Source organism: Tachypleus tridentatus, chromosome 9, assembly GCF_004210375.1.
Source record: "Tachypleus tridentatus isolate NWPU-2018 chromosome 9, ASM421037v1, whole genome shotgun sequence".
Lineage (NCBI taxonomy): Eukaryota > Metazoa > Arthropoda > Merostomata > Xiphosura > Limulidae > Tachypleus > Tachypleus tridentatus.
The window spans coordinates 164,942,401-164,959,623 of NC_134833.1; the positions used below are offsets into that span (position 1 = coordinate 164,942,401).

The 17,223-nt window shown below is 30.4% G+C and overlaps 1 protein-coding gene across 6 annotated transcripts in view; it reads right to left on the reverse strand.

The window, feature by feature from the left end:
• Positions 1-356: 356 nt before the first annotated feature.
• The window catches only part of LOC143226860 (uncharacterized), a 43,824-nt gene continuing 26,957 nt past the window's right edge, over positions 357-17,223 (reverse strand). For all 6 annotated transcript variants that reach the window (XM_076458356.1, XM_076458358.1, XM_076458355.1 and 3 more), the window contains exons 4-5: positions 9,792-9,963; positions 357-5,671 (exon numbers count right to left, since the gene is read on the reverse strand). In XM_076458356.1, the coding sequence (XP_076314471.1) occupies positions 3,834-5,671; positions 9,792-9,963 (2,010 nt within the window). In that variant the 3' untranslated portion in view covers positions 357-3,833. The remainder of the gene's footprint in view (positions 5,672-9,791; positions 9,964-17,223) is intronic.

Sequence of the window (17,223 nt, forward strand, 5' to 3'; positions counted from 1 at the left end):
ATCATGATATATTGAGTCTAGTTTGTATTTTCAAACCACATTTTAAAAAAACTGATAAAATCTGATTGGTGTTCATATCTATATCAGTATGAAGTGTTAAAAATGTCTTAGTATATTTAGATTAAAAAAACTTTACTTATTTTCTAGAAAGTGTACAATTGCAAGTTTTATCTAGAACATAGCTTTAACAAACTATATTTTCAAATCACATATTATGTGATTTCTCCTCTCATACTGTTTTAGGTTACTTTTTAACAAATATGGTTTATAAGTTGATTGTTTGAGATAATTTAAATTTCTTGTTTTATTTTTGGAATTTGTTGACTTTTTCAATTCAAAACATAAAACACAACTGCTAACACTGATCTATTTTATTTTAAATCAAAATATACGATACAAAAATAATAGGTAATATTTTTGTTTTGTACAAAGCTACTTGAGGAATGTTTGCTTTAGCCATTCTTACTGTTGTAGAGACAGAGAAGGGAAATTATAATGTAGCCACAGGAGAAAGGATGACCACGTTTTCGTACAGCAAAGTCACATTGGGCTATCTACTCTGCCCACTGAGGGGAATCAAACGTCTGATTGTAGTGTTGTAAATCAGACTTACCACTGTCCCAATGCAGGACTGGACGACCACCCTTGGTAACAGTTTTCATGAACCCCAAGTTATAAGTGAAGAACTCTAAACCCAAACTTTAACACTACATCCTATATTACATGATATATTACTTTATTTCACTGCTATAATATAATTAATAGAAACATCTATTGACATATTAATGTAAACAATAATTATCTTGAACTATTTGTGGTTTTACATTTTGTAAACATAAAATGAAGAAAACATGCCATGTTCATGAAAGTTATTTAGAGCAGGCAAACATAACATAAACTGTAGAAATAAGATGATTTCAGTGTTAGATTAACCATCTTTACTTTCAACCAGTAATTTATGAATTAATTTTAAGAGATCTTCTAGATGGTTGATTTTAACAAAATTTTTTAATGCTTTGTCTTAACTTGTTGGCTAACATCAATGTTTTAAAGTACCTTTTCAAAATAACATTACAATACTACAGATAGTCAGAGTTTAAAGCTACATTCAAAACAAGTAGTCAGCGTAGTGCAACACATCTATAACCCAGAGAATCAAGACAAGAAAAGCAGTCATGCCCATATTAACCACATTAAGAAGTAAATGAATCAAACCACAAATACACGAGTCATGTCTGATAATGAAGGTGAAGACATTTAGTAAAACATTTTATTTAGAAGGTTCAAACACTTTAGAAAACAACTTATTCATTCTTCAGCTAGGTTAAAAAAATCATTACAGAGATGTTGAATACTAAAATTATAACATGATAATACACTCATAAGTTACTAAAAAAACCAGTAAATGGGTGGATAAAACAATGTTTATATACATTACAAAACAGTTGTATTACATATGAAAATATAGAACATTTTCACATCTAAGGAGTTGGGCAGTCTTTAGCTGTGAGTGGACTTTCTTCAATGTAGATTTCAAGGTCTGAAGATTCTGTTAAAATGATAGAGAAGTCATTAAACAAAATACTGTGGCTGGTGGTTTTAGAATGTGAACAAATGAATGAGTAGCTGAGTTTAGGTAGTGGAAGATTGGTTCTGTTAGATACTTCTAAATGTTCACAGACTCAAGTTTTTAAGTGGCATTTTGTTTTGTCAATGTATGTAACCTAAAAGTCACTTCACATGCAGGACCTATAAACATAGAACTTTTGGAATTTGATCTTTGTACTGGAGTAAGTGTTTAATAAGGTTCATATGTTATTCAGGAGGTTGGTTCATATGTTATTCAGGAGGTTGGTTCATATGTTATTCAGGAAGTTGGTTTATGTGTTATTCAGGAGGTTGGTTCATATGTTATTCAGGAGGTTGGTTCACATGTTATTCAGGATGTTGGTTCACATGTTATTCAGGAGGTTGGTTCATATGTTATTCAGGAGGTTGGTTCACGTGTTATTCCAAGATCAATTTGAGGGTAGAAATATTTTACTAGGGAAAAGCTGCAAAGATTGTGCCAGAAAGGTCCATTCACTTGTCAAGTCCACTTTAATGGTAAGAACAAATATATATTTTGTTACATACACTCACCTAATCATGCAAAAATGGCACTACTGGCAATATGTCTAACCTACTTTAAAACCTGACATACCAAAAAATCTCTGATAAGAATATTCATACAATAATCCTTGCTAATCTTAATTCAAAATACACAGTCTTTAAGTGCTAAGAAAACTAATGTCAATAGAAAACATAGTACATTCTGTAGTCTAACAACAATAAATGACAACACACATTCCATAACATGACACACTACACTTAACAAGAGTCGTACTGACACTACATACACATAATATTCATACCAAGGCAGTGATCACAACTCAATATCCATTGATTTAGATATTTACCCATGCAACAGCAACTTGACACCACTTCCCACAGTATATAATTACTCAAAAACTGATTGGAACATTTTAAATCAGAATATAGATGCAATACTCTCCACACCTAAATATTCAGCTCAAAACAGTGCAGAAATAGATACATATGCATCAGATATTTTCATAATCTAAGTGCTACAAAACACAGAACTTATATGAATTTCAATAATAATATGATTGTTAAACATAATTTTTAATATTTGTTCTAATTATTTTATTTTACACAAAAAAACTACCCTTCTACATAAACACATTAAATACTAGCTATCTCACTTATTTTCTAACAAAGACTACACACAAATTCCAACCACTTGCCAACGTACACACATCATCACCAAAGTTAACCGCCACATTAAACACTTAGTTCAGTACAAAGATTACAATTAAACTTCTATGTTCATGAGGTGTGTACAAATATATGTGGAGTGACTGTTTCCAACATTAGCAAACTAAAACACCACTTAGAAACTGGAGTCTGTAAACATTTAGGAGTATCTAACAGAACCAAGCACCCACTACTTAAACCCAGCCACTTGTTCATTTGTTTGCATTCTAAAACCACAGGTCAGAATATTTCTTTTAACAGTTTCACTATCATTACCACAGGATTTTCAGACCTTGACCTCTACATTAAATGTGTACTCATAATAGCTAAAGACACTTGACCCTTAATGATTTACAAAGCTCTTTGAACCTGAAATTGTTCCAAGTTTTCACTCTTGACTCAGCTGGTGTGTGTGTGTGTGTGTGTCTATATATATATATATATATATATATATATATATATATATATATAAACATTGCTTTATTCATCAATTTACTGCTTTTCTCAGTAACAAAGTAAATTAATGATTATGTCATATTGTAATAATAATCTTTGTAACAATTTTCAGATTTGGGTTAAGGTGGGATAAATTATTCAGAAACATTTGAATCTTATAAATAAATTCTTTTATTGAACATTTTCATTATTAAACTTCAGTTTCCCCATCACAAATCTATTGACAGTGGTTATGTTTTTGCTACACTATAGGTGTGAGGATTTTTAACCAGGATGTATCCTTTCATGGTTTTCTCAAGCTATTTGTTACAAAGTCCTTACCAAACAGTAAACAAACAATATGGTTTCTTCCAGATGTGTATTCTATGATGATTTTTACATTAAACTTCTGTATTGTTTTCCACTATGTATACTTTCTCTCTAGAGTTTACTCTTGTATGATATTTTAATTCAGTATTTCTTATGAATACTTCATCACAAACTGTACAACAATAAGGCTTCTCTGCAGTGTATATTTTCTTATGACATTTATGGGTGACCCACTGTTCAAAAGTCGTTTTTCACACACTACACAACAAATGTTTTTTTCCAGTGTGTATTACCTCATGTTTTTTTAGGGTACTTGTACTTCCATATATTTTCCCATACACTGTACAACTGTATGGTTTCTCCCCTGTATGTATTCTTTGATGTATTTTTAAGTTACAGTTAGATCTAAATTGTCTTCCACAACTGTTACATTGCTCCCCAGTATGTTCACTCTGATGAATTTGTAATTCATTATTTGTTACATAATGTTTTTGACAAACTGTACAACTGTAAGGTTTCTTCCCCGTATGTATTTTTCCATGCTTGTTCAAATTACTGTTTGTTCTAAACTGTTTACCACAAACATCACAACTGTAAGGTTTCTCTCCAGTGTGTATTCTCTGGTGTATTTTTAGATAATCAACTGTCAGAAAAACTTTTTCACATGCTACACAACTGTAAGGTTTGTCTCCAGTGTGTATTTTCTCATGTTGTTTGACATAACTCTTTGTTTTAAATTCTTTTCCACACACTACACAATTGTAAGGTTTTTCTCCAGTGTGTATTCTTTGATGTCTTTTTAATTCACTCTTTCTTCTAAAATCTTTTCCACAAACTGAACAGCTGTATGGTTTATTTTCACTATGTATTCTCTCATGTAGTTTTAGGTTATCTAGTGATCGAAATACTTTTCCACACACTATACAACTGTACGGTTTTTTCCCAGCATGTATTGTCTCATGTTTCTTTAGGGTACTCTTAGTTCTAAATACTTTTCTGCATACTGTACAACTATATGGTTTCTCCCCTGTATGTATTCTTTGATGCACTTTCAAATTACAGTTAGACCTAAATTGTTTTCCACAAATGTCACAATGGTTATGTTTCTCCCCAGTGTGTATACTGTAATGAAGTTTTAATTCATTATTTGTTCCAAACTGTTTTTCACAAACTGTACAACTGTAAGGTTTCTCCCCTGTATGTATTCTTTGATGATATTTTAATTCAGTATTTCTTCTGAACTTTTTATCACAAACTGTACAGCAATAAGGTTTCTCTGCAGTGTGTATATTCTTATGACTTTTTAGGTGACTCACGGATCGAAACTGTTTTCCACACACTACACAACTATATGGTTTGTCTAAAGTGTGTATTATCTCGTGTTTTTTTAGGTTACCCTTTATTCGAAATGATTTCCCACACACTGTACAACTATATGGTTTCTCCCCTGTATGTATTGTTTGATGTATTTTTAGGTTACAGTTACTTTCAAACTCTTTTCCACAAACATCACAACAGTTGTGTTTCACCCCAGTATGCACACTCTGACACAGTTTTACTTCCTCACCAACTGCAAATCTTTTTCCATGAGTTTTACAAACATATGTTTTCTCCTCAGTGTGTATATTTTCATGATTTTTTAATGCAGCATTTCTTCTAAACTGTCTTCCACATACTGCACAACTGTGAGGGTTCTCTGGAGTATGTATTTCTTGATGTCTTTTTAAGTCACTGTTCATTCCAAACTGTTTTCCACAAACATCACATTGGCAAGGTTTTTCTCCAGTATGCATTTTTTCATGCTTTTTAAATTCATCATTTTTTCTAAAATGTCTAGCACAAATTTCACAACTGTAAGGTTTCTCTGTAGTGTCTATCCTTTCATATTGGTTTAGATTATCCACTGATGTACATTTTTTTCCACATGTTACACAACTATGAGAATGTTTTAGATTATTCTCATTTAAATTTGTTTCTTCACATATATTATTTGGTTTTGAGAATCTGATGACTTCTGTAAAGAGATCTTGTCTTAACACATCACTAGGAAACTGACCATCATAGGAGGTGATCACAATGGACTTGATATCTAAGATCAAAATATGTGAACTCATTTCCATATAATCAACACAAACATCAATATTAAAAGTAAAAATGATTATTATACAATTCTTTAGTTTCACACTTTGTAAAAACTTTACTCTCTTGTTCAAATCAGTATTGAAAACATAAAGTAGCAATAAGGAATCATGTTACAGAAAAAGGTTTATAGTGGACAGTGTTGAGCTATGAGAAATGTTTCAAGAATCAGCTCTATCAAAAAGTAACTGATTAATTTAACTGAAAAGTGGTTACATCAATATAATATGATTAATTTAACTGAAAAGTGGTTACATCAATATAATATTGTGATTATTTAACATTAACAATGACTGATGAAAGATCTATACAAGTTGATTAAAAACTAAATAAGACAATGTTAAAATTCTTTAGTGAACTAACAACTACTAACTATTTAGGTGGTTTATAGGCTCACCATCAGCAAGGAGACAACAGTGATGAACACTGTTACACTATGTATATTCATACACTAAGTTTTCTGCATAATGCAAAAATCTTTGACCAATTAACATAAATGATGCTTCCACCTATTTAACTTTTTTTACACTACAAAAACAAACAGTTTCCGTATGTGGCAGAGTTACATTCAATATTTAATAAAACTATTTAATTATCATATATTTTAATCAAGTATATTATAACAGTTTTATATTATCTGCAGAACAATACTTAAAACATGAGGAAAGTAATTATAAACCTGAACACCTGATATAGTAACAAATGTATGTAAATGTTTCCATGCAGACATTCAAAGTTCTAGTAATTCAAGGACATTCCATTAACTGATGTCAAAAGAAAACACTGTATAATTACTTCAAGATAAAACATGCCCCAATTCAATGTATCATACAATTTGTGTGACAGTTTTAGCTTGAATAACAAATTTATAACTAACAGAAAGAGCAAATTCTACACTAAATTTTGTAACAAGGGCAGAAACGTTTATCAATCTGTGCATTTTACACAAGAAGTAGAAATGAAACATTTTCTTGTTGAGAGCATCTAACTGGCACTTGGCTATATTTTCTTGCCTTCCTCATATTAATTTGATAGACAGTTGTATCAAATATAGGTTTCACATTCATATTTTAGTTAATTATGTTTTAAAATTCATGTTTGAAAAGTGTAACGATTTTTTTCTAAGTGTATCTATATGTTCCGTCACTTGTCAAGATGTTAAAACATGGGTTTATTTTAACTATTTAGTCAGAGACTGAAACATTTCTGTTGGTCATAATCTGGAGGTACCAGCTGACATTTTGGTTTACAGAATAAAAGACAGAGAATTAGAAAGGAGAGTAAAACATTAAAAATAGACAAAGTGAAAACGTAAAAATGTGAAATTATAGATATAGCTCAAATAAGACATTTGAAGATTATTCAACAAAGAGATAAAAGGTAAGTAAACATTTAAAATATTTCATTATAAATATTACAATGTACTATACATTAATTATAACTAGTAGAGTTAGTGATATAGTAGAGGAAATAGAAAATAAGATATAAATATCTGTTTCAAATATTTTTGATATCACTTAAAAGGTCCTAAAGATTATGTAACTGAAATGTGTAAACTACAAGATATATATTTGATCATAGAATAATTTTATAATTACCACATTTATCTTGTGTGTTTACCTTGAAGACTAGCAGTACAATGACTATGTGAATATGTAACAATTTGTATATTTGATAAAAAACATTACCTGTATATGAAGAAATTTAGTGTGTTTTATAAAACCAATTTAGTTTTAACTCCTGAGGTTTCAATAGGCAAATTATAGAGTGGGAAAACAGTAGTGACTGGTTGAATCAGCCAGTTTAGATCAGAAGGTGTTGTGTGTGTGTTTGTGTGTTTTCTTATAGCAAAGCCACGTCGGGCTATCTGCTGAGCCCACCGAGGGGAATCGAACCCCTGATTTTGCATTGTAAATCCCAAGACATTTGTGGAGATTGAGGGAAGGAAGGGTAGGTTTCTACTGATAAATATACCAATTACTTACATTCAATAATCTGCAGTGGACTTAATGTCAGGGACTCATTAACAAAAGAGGAAATTCTTCAAACATGTGAGGTAAGCTATTTTTGGTGGGATGTTAGTGGAGACTTTGGGAACTAAAGATTGCCTTTGGTACACATTGGATAAAATTCCATAAGCAGACAGATCTATTTTATTCTTATTCATTTCGTCTTATAAACACTTTTTTGTGACCTAAAAGTATAAAGTAAATTTTTGCATATCAACACTTAATACCATATTAAAATAATTTTGTTTACTGTTAAGTCCTACAAGATTCTATACTCCATTTATTTTAAAACTGAAATTTGCAACAAGAACACTGCATTATAAGATATACATCTTTGTAGTTTTTGCAATTTTTATGAACAAAAAGGGCATTGTTGAAGCATGGGCTTCAGCCCACCTTATTGTGCATGTCACTTTTACAGTTTTACAACTGATGTCAACCAGTAACACCTTATTGTGCATGTCACTTTTACAGTCTTACAACTGATGACAACCAGTAACACCTTATTGTGCATGTCACTTTTACAGTCTTACAACTGATGTCAACCAGTAAGTTGGAAAGCATCCAGAGTGGACTGTTAATCAAAGCCCAATCATGTTTTAAAAAAGTACTTAACACATGATTGGTCTGATTTATTTTTAATTTAACAGATCTATGCACCTCATACTAATCCTGTATTCTGTGGTTCAATAGATTCTACTGTACATCCTAACATGAATTATTTTCTGTACCTACCTATGAGTATATAACAGATATGTAAAGATTTTCATTGTTGCCTTGAAAGCTGGGCAACAATTGTGAAAGTTGTTGCTATCAAGGTCATTGCCATGAACACATAACATCATAGCAAAATTTTGCACCAAAGAAGTTGATTCATTTAGGTGTTATTTACAAAAACATAAGAAATCTTGCTAACATTATAGGAAAATTCTGTGTTGAAGTCAAATGGATGCATACATTACATGTGTATTTGTTTGGTCAAGTGATTACTGGATCTTATATTTTTAAAATTACACAATTTCTATATCTTACTGCTTTTTTCATGAAAACAGATCCATGTGTAGGCCTGTGGACACAAGTTAAGGATACTTTACTGTAGTATCAACCAACCAGATTCTAGTTTACCTGCAAACAGAAGTACAGTATGTGGAATAAAAACTGTGATAATTTTTGGTAACAGAGAATTCATTGTTCTCATAATCAATCAATAATTTTTCAGTCAATTCCTTTAACTCTTTTGTTTCTGCATTGGTGAATTATACCAACCACATAAAGTGAACATTAGGATTTCCATACTGTAAGTTTTAACATGTTTGGTGTACCTTTATGAACAGTGTCACTATTATTGGAGGAAGTAGAAACATAAAGCAATGACTCAGCACTTCTGCCATTCAACAGTTTATGTGATTCTATGTTGTGACACCATTGATAGCAAATACCTCATACAACACAATTACTACAACTTTCCCACAAGTTCATTGTAATCCCAGCTCAGAGAACAGCTTTCTAACTAAGCTATATAATCTCATTTCTATTCACAGCAGTAACTTAATCAACAGAGTATAACTTTCCCCTTTCAAGTCAGTAACAAATGATTCTCAGACTTACAGTTTAAAATTTGCTTTTTCTATTGGTTATAAATATTTACTTCAGAGGTCAAGTGGTTTTACAAGAATGGAGTAGTGTATGGTAGGTTTGCTAAATATTATCATCAAAAGAATGGAGTATTGTATGTAGGTTTGCTAAATATACTGATGTCTCAGTGGTTTTACAAGAATGGAGTAGTGTATGGTAGGTTTGCTAAATATTATCATCAAAAGAATGGAGTGGTGTATGGTAGGTTTGCTAAATATTATCAGCTTGCCAATATTCAGCATTTTGTCTTTAACATTTTTCTTTGAATTAAGAAATCAAAACATATATTAACATTTGAATTATAAACTACATTTTGATGTCAACTGTATTGATATTAAAGTTAAAATAACTAAAACGTTGTGATATGTATTCCTTTCACCTGTCCATAGGGAGAAGGTCAGAGAATTTACAGTTTTAAGTACTTACCACATGTACTTTCCAACCTAGAATCAATTTTTTGTGAATCTTCCAAAACTGTAGTTTTTGTTCTCCCATTACATTTTGAACTATCCAAATCACTGTCATCACAAAACTGTGAAATAACTTCATCTTTTGGTTGGTCATCAGGCTGCTCTGTTTTCACTCCAACAAATATGTTCTATAAATCAATAAATAATTCTCATAAGGTCTATAACAATAATTAGTGACACCTAAACAAGTATATATCATCTCCAAATGACTAATACAAAACATGATAGAAATCTACCATTTCAAAGTCGTTTATGTTTAATAAACAAACTTATTTTTCAATAAGCCCAGAAACAAACATAAAAAAATATAGAGAAATGCATTTTTATATTAACAAAGGTATTGAAAACAAGAACATAAATGAAAGAAAAGAAAAACAACAACCTCAAATTTTTTATTTTTAAATGAATAAACAAAAGGTTTTGAGCTTCATAAAGATATACTACTGAAAATAAACATTAGATATTCTAGTTGTAAATATGACAATTATCTGATGTCACAGGTATTCCAGTTTTACTGATATGTCAAGAAACTGACACATTAACCCCATTTCTAGTTATAACAATGTTTGAGTAAAAAAATGTAACATTTGTGTATATCTAAATTAATTGTACCATAAAAACAGTTTAACAGTTGTAGATATCTAACACTCATGATACAATAAATACAGTGTAATCTGTGTGCAGCTAATGTTAACGAATAAATAAAGAGTACTTTAATATGTGTAAACTATTAATACTGATAAGGTGACACCTGATGGGATTTGTAGAAGTCTAAAGCTCATGGCCAGTGAAGGAAAGTTTTTGTCTTTGTCATATCTTTACTTGGGACAGAGGTTTTTAATTTATATTATGATGTATCACATAATTTTGTATATTCTGTAAATATGAGGTTACAATGCTACATCTTGCATTTGATTATGTAATGCACTATATTTGACACTTACTACCTTAATAGATAGTTATTTTTAAAGTACTATTTTCAGTTCAACTTTTTTTATTTTCTTTTAGCAGACTGGATTGTACCATTTGTAACTTTGAACTTCTGTTCTAAATAGTATGTCAAAATCTGTTTCTGAGTTAAGTTGGGAAAGTTATAAAAATATTGGTGGTGGACTGAAATTTATGATAAATTCTCAAGATTTAATATTTCTAATCTTAAGATATATAGACTAAGAAAAATTCAATCACTGATATTATTAAAAATTTACAGTAGACAGGTGTTACTTCAATTTACACAGTACATTTCTTACAGAAAGTAAACTTATCAATGCTATAAATAAAGCTACCAGTTTGACTACTAACAAATGAACACGATATAAACTTATCAATGCTATAAATAAAGCTACCAGTTTGATTACTAAAGTATGAACATGATGTAAACTTATCAATGCTATAAATAAAGCTACCAGTTTGACTACTAAAGTATGAACATGATGTAAACTTATCAATGCTATAAATAAAGCTACCAGTTTGACTACTAACAAATGAACACGATATAAACTTATCAATGCTATAAATAAAGCTACCAGTTTGACTACTAAAGTATGAACATGATGTAAATTTATCAATGTTATAAATAAAGCTACCAGTTTGACTACTAACAAATGAACACGATATAAACTTATCAATGCTATAAATAAAGCTACCAGTTTGACTACTAAAGTATGAACACGATATAAACTTATCAATGCTATAAATAAAGCTACCAGTTTGACTACTAAAGTATGAACATGATGTAAACTTATCAATGCTATAAATAAAGCTACCAGTTTGACTACTAAAGTATGAACACGATATAAACTTATCAATGCTATAAATAAAGCTACCAGTTTGACTACTAAAGTATGAACACGATATAAACTTATCAATGCTATAAATAAAGCTACCAGTTTGACTACTAAAGTATGAACATGATGTAAACTTATCAATGTTATAAATAAAGCTACCAGTTTGACTACTAAAGTATGAACATGATGTAAACTTATCAATGTTATAAATAAAGCTACCAGTTTGACTACTAAAGTATGAACATGATGTAAACTTATCAATGCTATAAATAAAGCTACCAGTTTGACTACTAAAGTATGAACATGATGTAAATTTATCAATGTTATAAATAAAGCTACCAGTTTGACTACTAACAAATGAACACAATATAAACTTATCAATGCTATAAATAAAGCTACCAGTTTGACTACTAAAGTATGAACACGATATAAACTTATCAATGCTATAAATAAAGCTACCAGTTTGACTACTAAAGTATGAACATGATGTAAACTTATCAATGCTATAAATAAAGCTACCAGTTTGACTACTAAAGTATGAACACGATATAAACTTATTAATGCTATAAATAAAGCTACCAGTTTGACTACTAAAGTATGAACATGATGTAAACTTATCAATGCTATAAATAAAGCTACCAGTTTGACTACTAAAGTATGAACACGATATAAACTTATCAATGCTATAAATAAAGCTACCAGTTTGACTACTAAAGTATGAACATGATGTAAACTTATCAATGCTATAAATAAAGCTACCAGTTTGACTACTAAAGTATGAACATGATGTAAATTTATCAATGTTATAAATAAAGCTACCAGTTTGACTACTAACAAATGAACGTGATATAAACTTATCAATGCTATAAATAAAGCTACCAGTTTGACTACTAAAGTATGAACATGATGTAAATTTATCAATGTTATAAATAAAGCTACCAGTTTGACTCTAACGAATGAACACGATGTAAATTTATCAATGCTATAAATAAAGCTACCAGTTTGATTACTAATTCCAATTATTATTTTTCATTCTTTTAGTCACTCTAATCTAGTGAATATATAATTTTTATACTAACAAATAAAGAATAAAGTTTAAAGAAAAAATATATAGAATTTCACTAGTTCCCATTGTTTCCTTTTTCATTGTTGAGTGTCGATAGCATTTAAACCTAATTGTTTTCTATACTAATGGTACTACTATACTAAATAATTTTCATATAATTTAGTATAGAGGATTTAATAGCCTAGATGGGTCAACAGGTCCCTTGTTTTCCCTAAACATTATTTTGTTATTACTGCACCTAAGAACACAAAATAGTAACAAACAGAAGGCAAAGAATATCCTAGAAGTATGGTAATTTATCTGCTTTCTAACTGTGTGATAAGGAATCTTAAGAACTCTGAATAAGTTTGTCAATATAAAAAATGTGAGAAAAACAGACATGTGGCAAACAATGCAATATCCTACATTATATGAAAGCTTAAAACTTTGGTTTTATATTGGTTATAAATAATGTAGTATCAAACACCATATTGGCAGTCTCATGTTCTATTTCATATGAAACATCAAGCTTTGTTTCAGTAATGTCTATACTGAGTTATTTACTTTATTCAGTATCTCTAGAGGGGTGGTAGGTAGACACGTCAGAGTAAAGGGAAGAACCAGAAAATAAATGTTACAATTCTCATACAAGGAGAGATTGAACATTTTAAAAATTAATTCTTTCTGAGATTAAGAACTTAAAACTTATAAAATATTAAAATTTGATTTATTAGATACATTTTGATGCCACGCTTATTTCTATATGTTGATTATAAGGTAGTCTGAATGTATCTCAGGACGACTAGTAGAGATATTAACACTTTTACCAGAGAACAATGTTTTGACCATACAAGTATGACATCCAGTTTATGTAACTCATGTTCTTCTTTACTTTCTCAAACATTTTGTTTGTTGCTCAAGAAACACAGCGCTGCTGTTTTAGAAAATGTTTTGAGTAAAACTTTCAAAACAAATAACTTTGGTGGATGATAAAAGTGCCACAAGCATGAAAGCAAAATCACCTTTTGGAATATCTTCCCTCATAGTTTTTATTGAATAAAGTTATGACCTGGATACAGGCAGTTAGCAAATCATAATGCATTACAGAGAGCTTATAATTTACCAATACATTAGATTTTTTATTAAAGCATGCGAACGTGATAATATACCCAGGTACGTTAGTCTCACGCTCAGTGGATAAGTATTCATTTGATAAAACTGAAAACAGTAAATTTTTCTAATGCATTTCTCAAACTATCAATGTATTAGGATTACGGCATGTTACTCACTGTCATTCAACAAACTTGCATGTGATGTATAATTATTATTTTCAATGAAACATTCTATGTTCCAAAAACTCTTACAAGTAATGTATTTAGTTACTTTACTGATATTAGTTAAATTACTAATATTATGCACTGCCTTCCATATTCTGCTTTAAGTGGGTTTTTACTGTTACTGTCTATTAGAGATACTGCCTGTCATCAATTCATGTCCAAGTTGTGCTATACGTCATGACATCATATATGTTACAGAAAGAATTCAGTTATGCATTTTATTTTATAATGAAATAAAGAAATTACTGATAATGAATTGAATTACTAGATTTATAAATATGAAATAAAATGAATAATTCTGTAACAATTAGTACATGTTCTGTCTCTGAACAGTCAGGCTTTATGGAAATATGTAACAATTTGTAAATGTTCTATCTCTCTGAACAGTCAGGCTTTATGGAAATTTGTAACAATTAGTACATGTTCTGTCTCTGAACAATCAGGCTTTATGGAAATATGTAACAATTTGTACATGTTCTGTCTCTGAACAGTCAGGCTTTATGGAAATATGTAACAATTAGTACATGTTCTGTCTCTGAACAGTCAGGCTTTATGGAAATATGTAACAATTTGTACATGTTCTGTCTCTGAACAGTCAGGCTTTATGGAAATATGTAACAATTAGTACATGTTCTGTCTCTGAACAGTCAGGCTTTATGGAAATATGTAACAATTTGTACATGTTCTGTCTCTGAACAGTCAGGCTTTATGGAAATATGTAACAATTTGTACATGTTCTGTCTCTGAACAGTCAGGCTTTATGGAAATATGTAACAATTTGTACATGTTCTGTCTCTGAACAGTCAGGCTTTATGGAAATATGTAACAATTTGTACATGTTCTGTCTCTGAACAGTCAGGCTTTATGGAAATATGTAACAATTTGTACATGTTCTGTCTCTGAACAGTCAGGCTTTATGGAAATATGTAACAATTTGTACATGTTCTGTCTCTGAACAGTCAGGCTTTATGGAAATATGTAACAATTTGTACATGTTCTGTCTCTGAACAGTCAGTTCTGTCTTTATGGAAATATGTAACAATTTGTACATGTTCTGTCTCTGAACAGTCAAGCTTTATGGAAATATGTAACAATTTGTACATGTTCTGTCTCTGAACAGTCAGGCTTTATGGAAATATGTAACAATTTGTACATGTTCTGTCTCTGAACAGTCAGGCTTTATGGAAATATGTAACAATTTGTACATGTTCATGTTTATGGAAATATGTAACAATTTGTACTGTCTCTGAACAGTCAGGCTTTATGGAAATATGTAACAATTTGTACATGTTCTGTCTCTGAACAGTCAGGCTTTATGGAAATATGTAACAATTTGTACATGTTCTGTCTCTGAACAGTCAGGCTTTATGGAAATATGTAACAATTTGTACATGTTCTGTCTCTGAACAGTCAGGCTTTATGGAAATATGTAACAATTTGTACATGTTCTGTCTCTGAACAGTCAGGCTTTATGGAAATATGTAACAATTTGTACATGTTCTGTCTCTGAACAGTCAGGCTTTATGGAAATATGTAACAATTTGTACATGTTCTGTCTCTGAACAGTCAGGCTTTATGGAAATATGTAACAATTTGTACATGTTCTGTCTCTGAACAGTCAGGCTTTATGGAAATATGTAACAATTTGTACATGTTCTGTCTCTGAGCAGTCAGGCTTTATGGAAATATGTAACAATTTGTACATGTTCTGTCTCTGAACAGTCAGGCTTTATGGAAATATGTAACAATTTGTACATGTTCTGTCTCTGAACAGTCAGGCTTTATGGAAATATGTAACAATTTGTACATGTTCTGTCTCTGAACAGTCAGGCTTTATGGAAATATGTAACAATTTGTACATGTTCTGTCTCTGAACAGTCAGGCTTTATGGAAATATGTAACAATTTGTACATGTTCTGTCTCTGAACAGTCAGGCTTTATGGAAATATGTAACATATTGTACATGTTCTGTCTCTGAACAGTCAGGCTTTATGGAAATATGTAACAATTTGTACATGTTCTGTCTCTGAACAGTCAGGCTTTATGGAAATATGTAACAATTTGTACATGTTCTGTCTCTGAGCAGTCAGGCTTTATGGAAATATGTAACAATTTGTACATGTTCTGTCTCTGAACAGTCAGGCTTTATGGAAATATGTAACAATTAGTACATGTTCTGTCTCTGAACAGTCAGGCTTTATGGAAATATGTAACAATCTGTACATGTTCTGTCTCTGAACAGTCAGGCTTTATGGAAATATGTAACAATTTGTACATGTTCTGTCTCTGAACAGTCAGGCTTTATGGAAATATGTAACAATTTGTACATGTTCTGTCTCTGAACAGTCAGGCTTTATGGAAATATGTAACAATTTGTACATGTTCTGTCTCTGAACAGTCAGGCTTTATGGAAATATGTAACAATTTGTACATGTTCTGTCTCTGAACAGTCAGGCTTTATGGAAATATGTAACAATTTGTACATGTTCTGTCTCTGAACAGTCAGGCTTTATGGAAATATTCAAATTATTCATTCTGACATCTTTCAAGTCTTTCAAACAAATCAGTAACAATGTTACTTCTCTTAATAATACACAGAAGTTATATTAATACATCAAAAAAATCTATAAGATGAAAATAAATTATTTAATGGAAACAGTCTATTTCTAAATAGTATTTTGTTAAGGGCTTTTACACTAAATCTTAATGAACAGTTATAAGACAAGACAAGACAATGCCTTGTCCAAGGACCATAAAGTATGTTCAGGGAGGAAACCAAATTACTATTTATGTAATGTTCATAGCTACTTGAATACTCCATGACAGTAAAAAAAAAAAAAACAACTGATGTAGACAAAACAATGTTCATGTATAAAATATACATATACTGACATGCTATAATGGCCAGATTTAATCTGTATGGAATTTTTTAATGATAATAAAATAGAGTAAAACCTGTCTAAGGCAAAATTGCATGGGACTGAGTAAAATTTCCTTAATCATATACAATGTTTGAGCAAAATGTTACACTTGCTTGACTCAAGGGAAGTAAGATGCTTATGAATAAAGTTATAATACTGTTTATGCTATATTTATTAGAATAATAACAAAAATAGATATTCAAAATATAAGTTCACAAAATCTTAATAAAATTTACTTGAAGAAAAAGTGTTCAATTTCAACTGTTTCATTTTTTATTTTAATGAACTTTCTCATGCA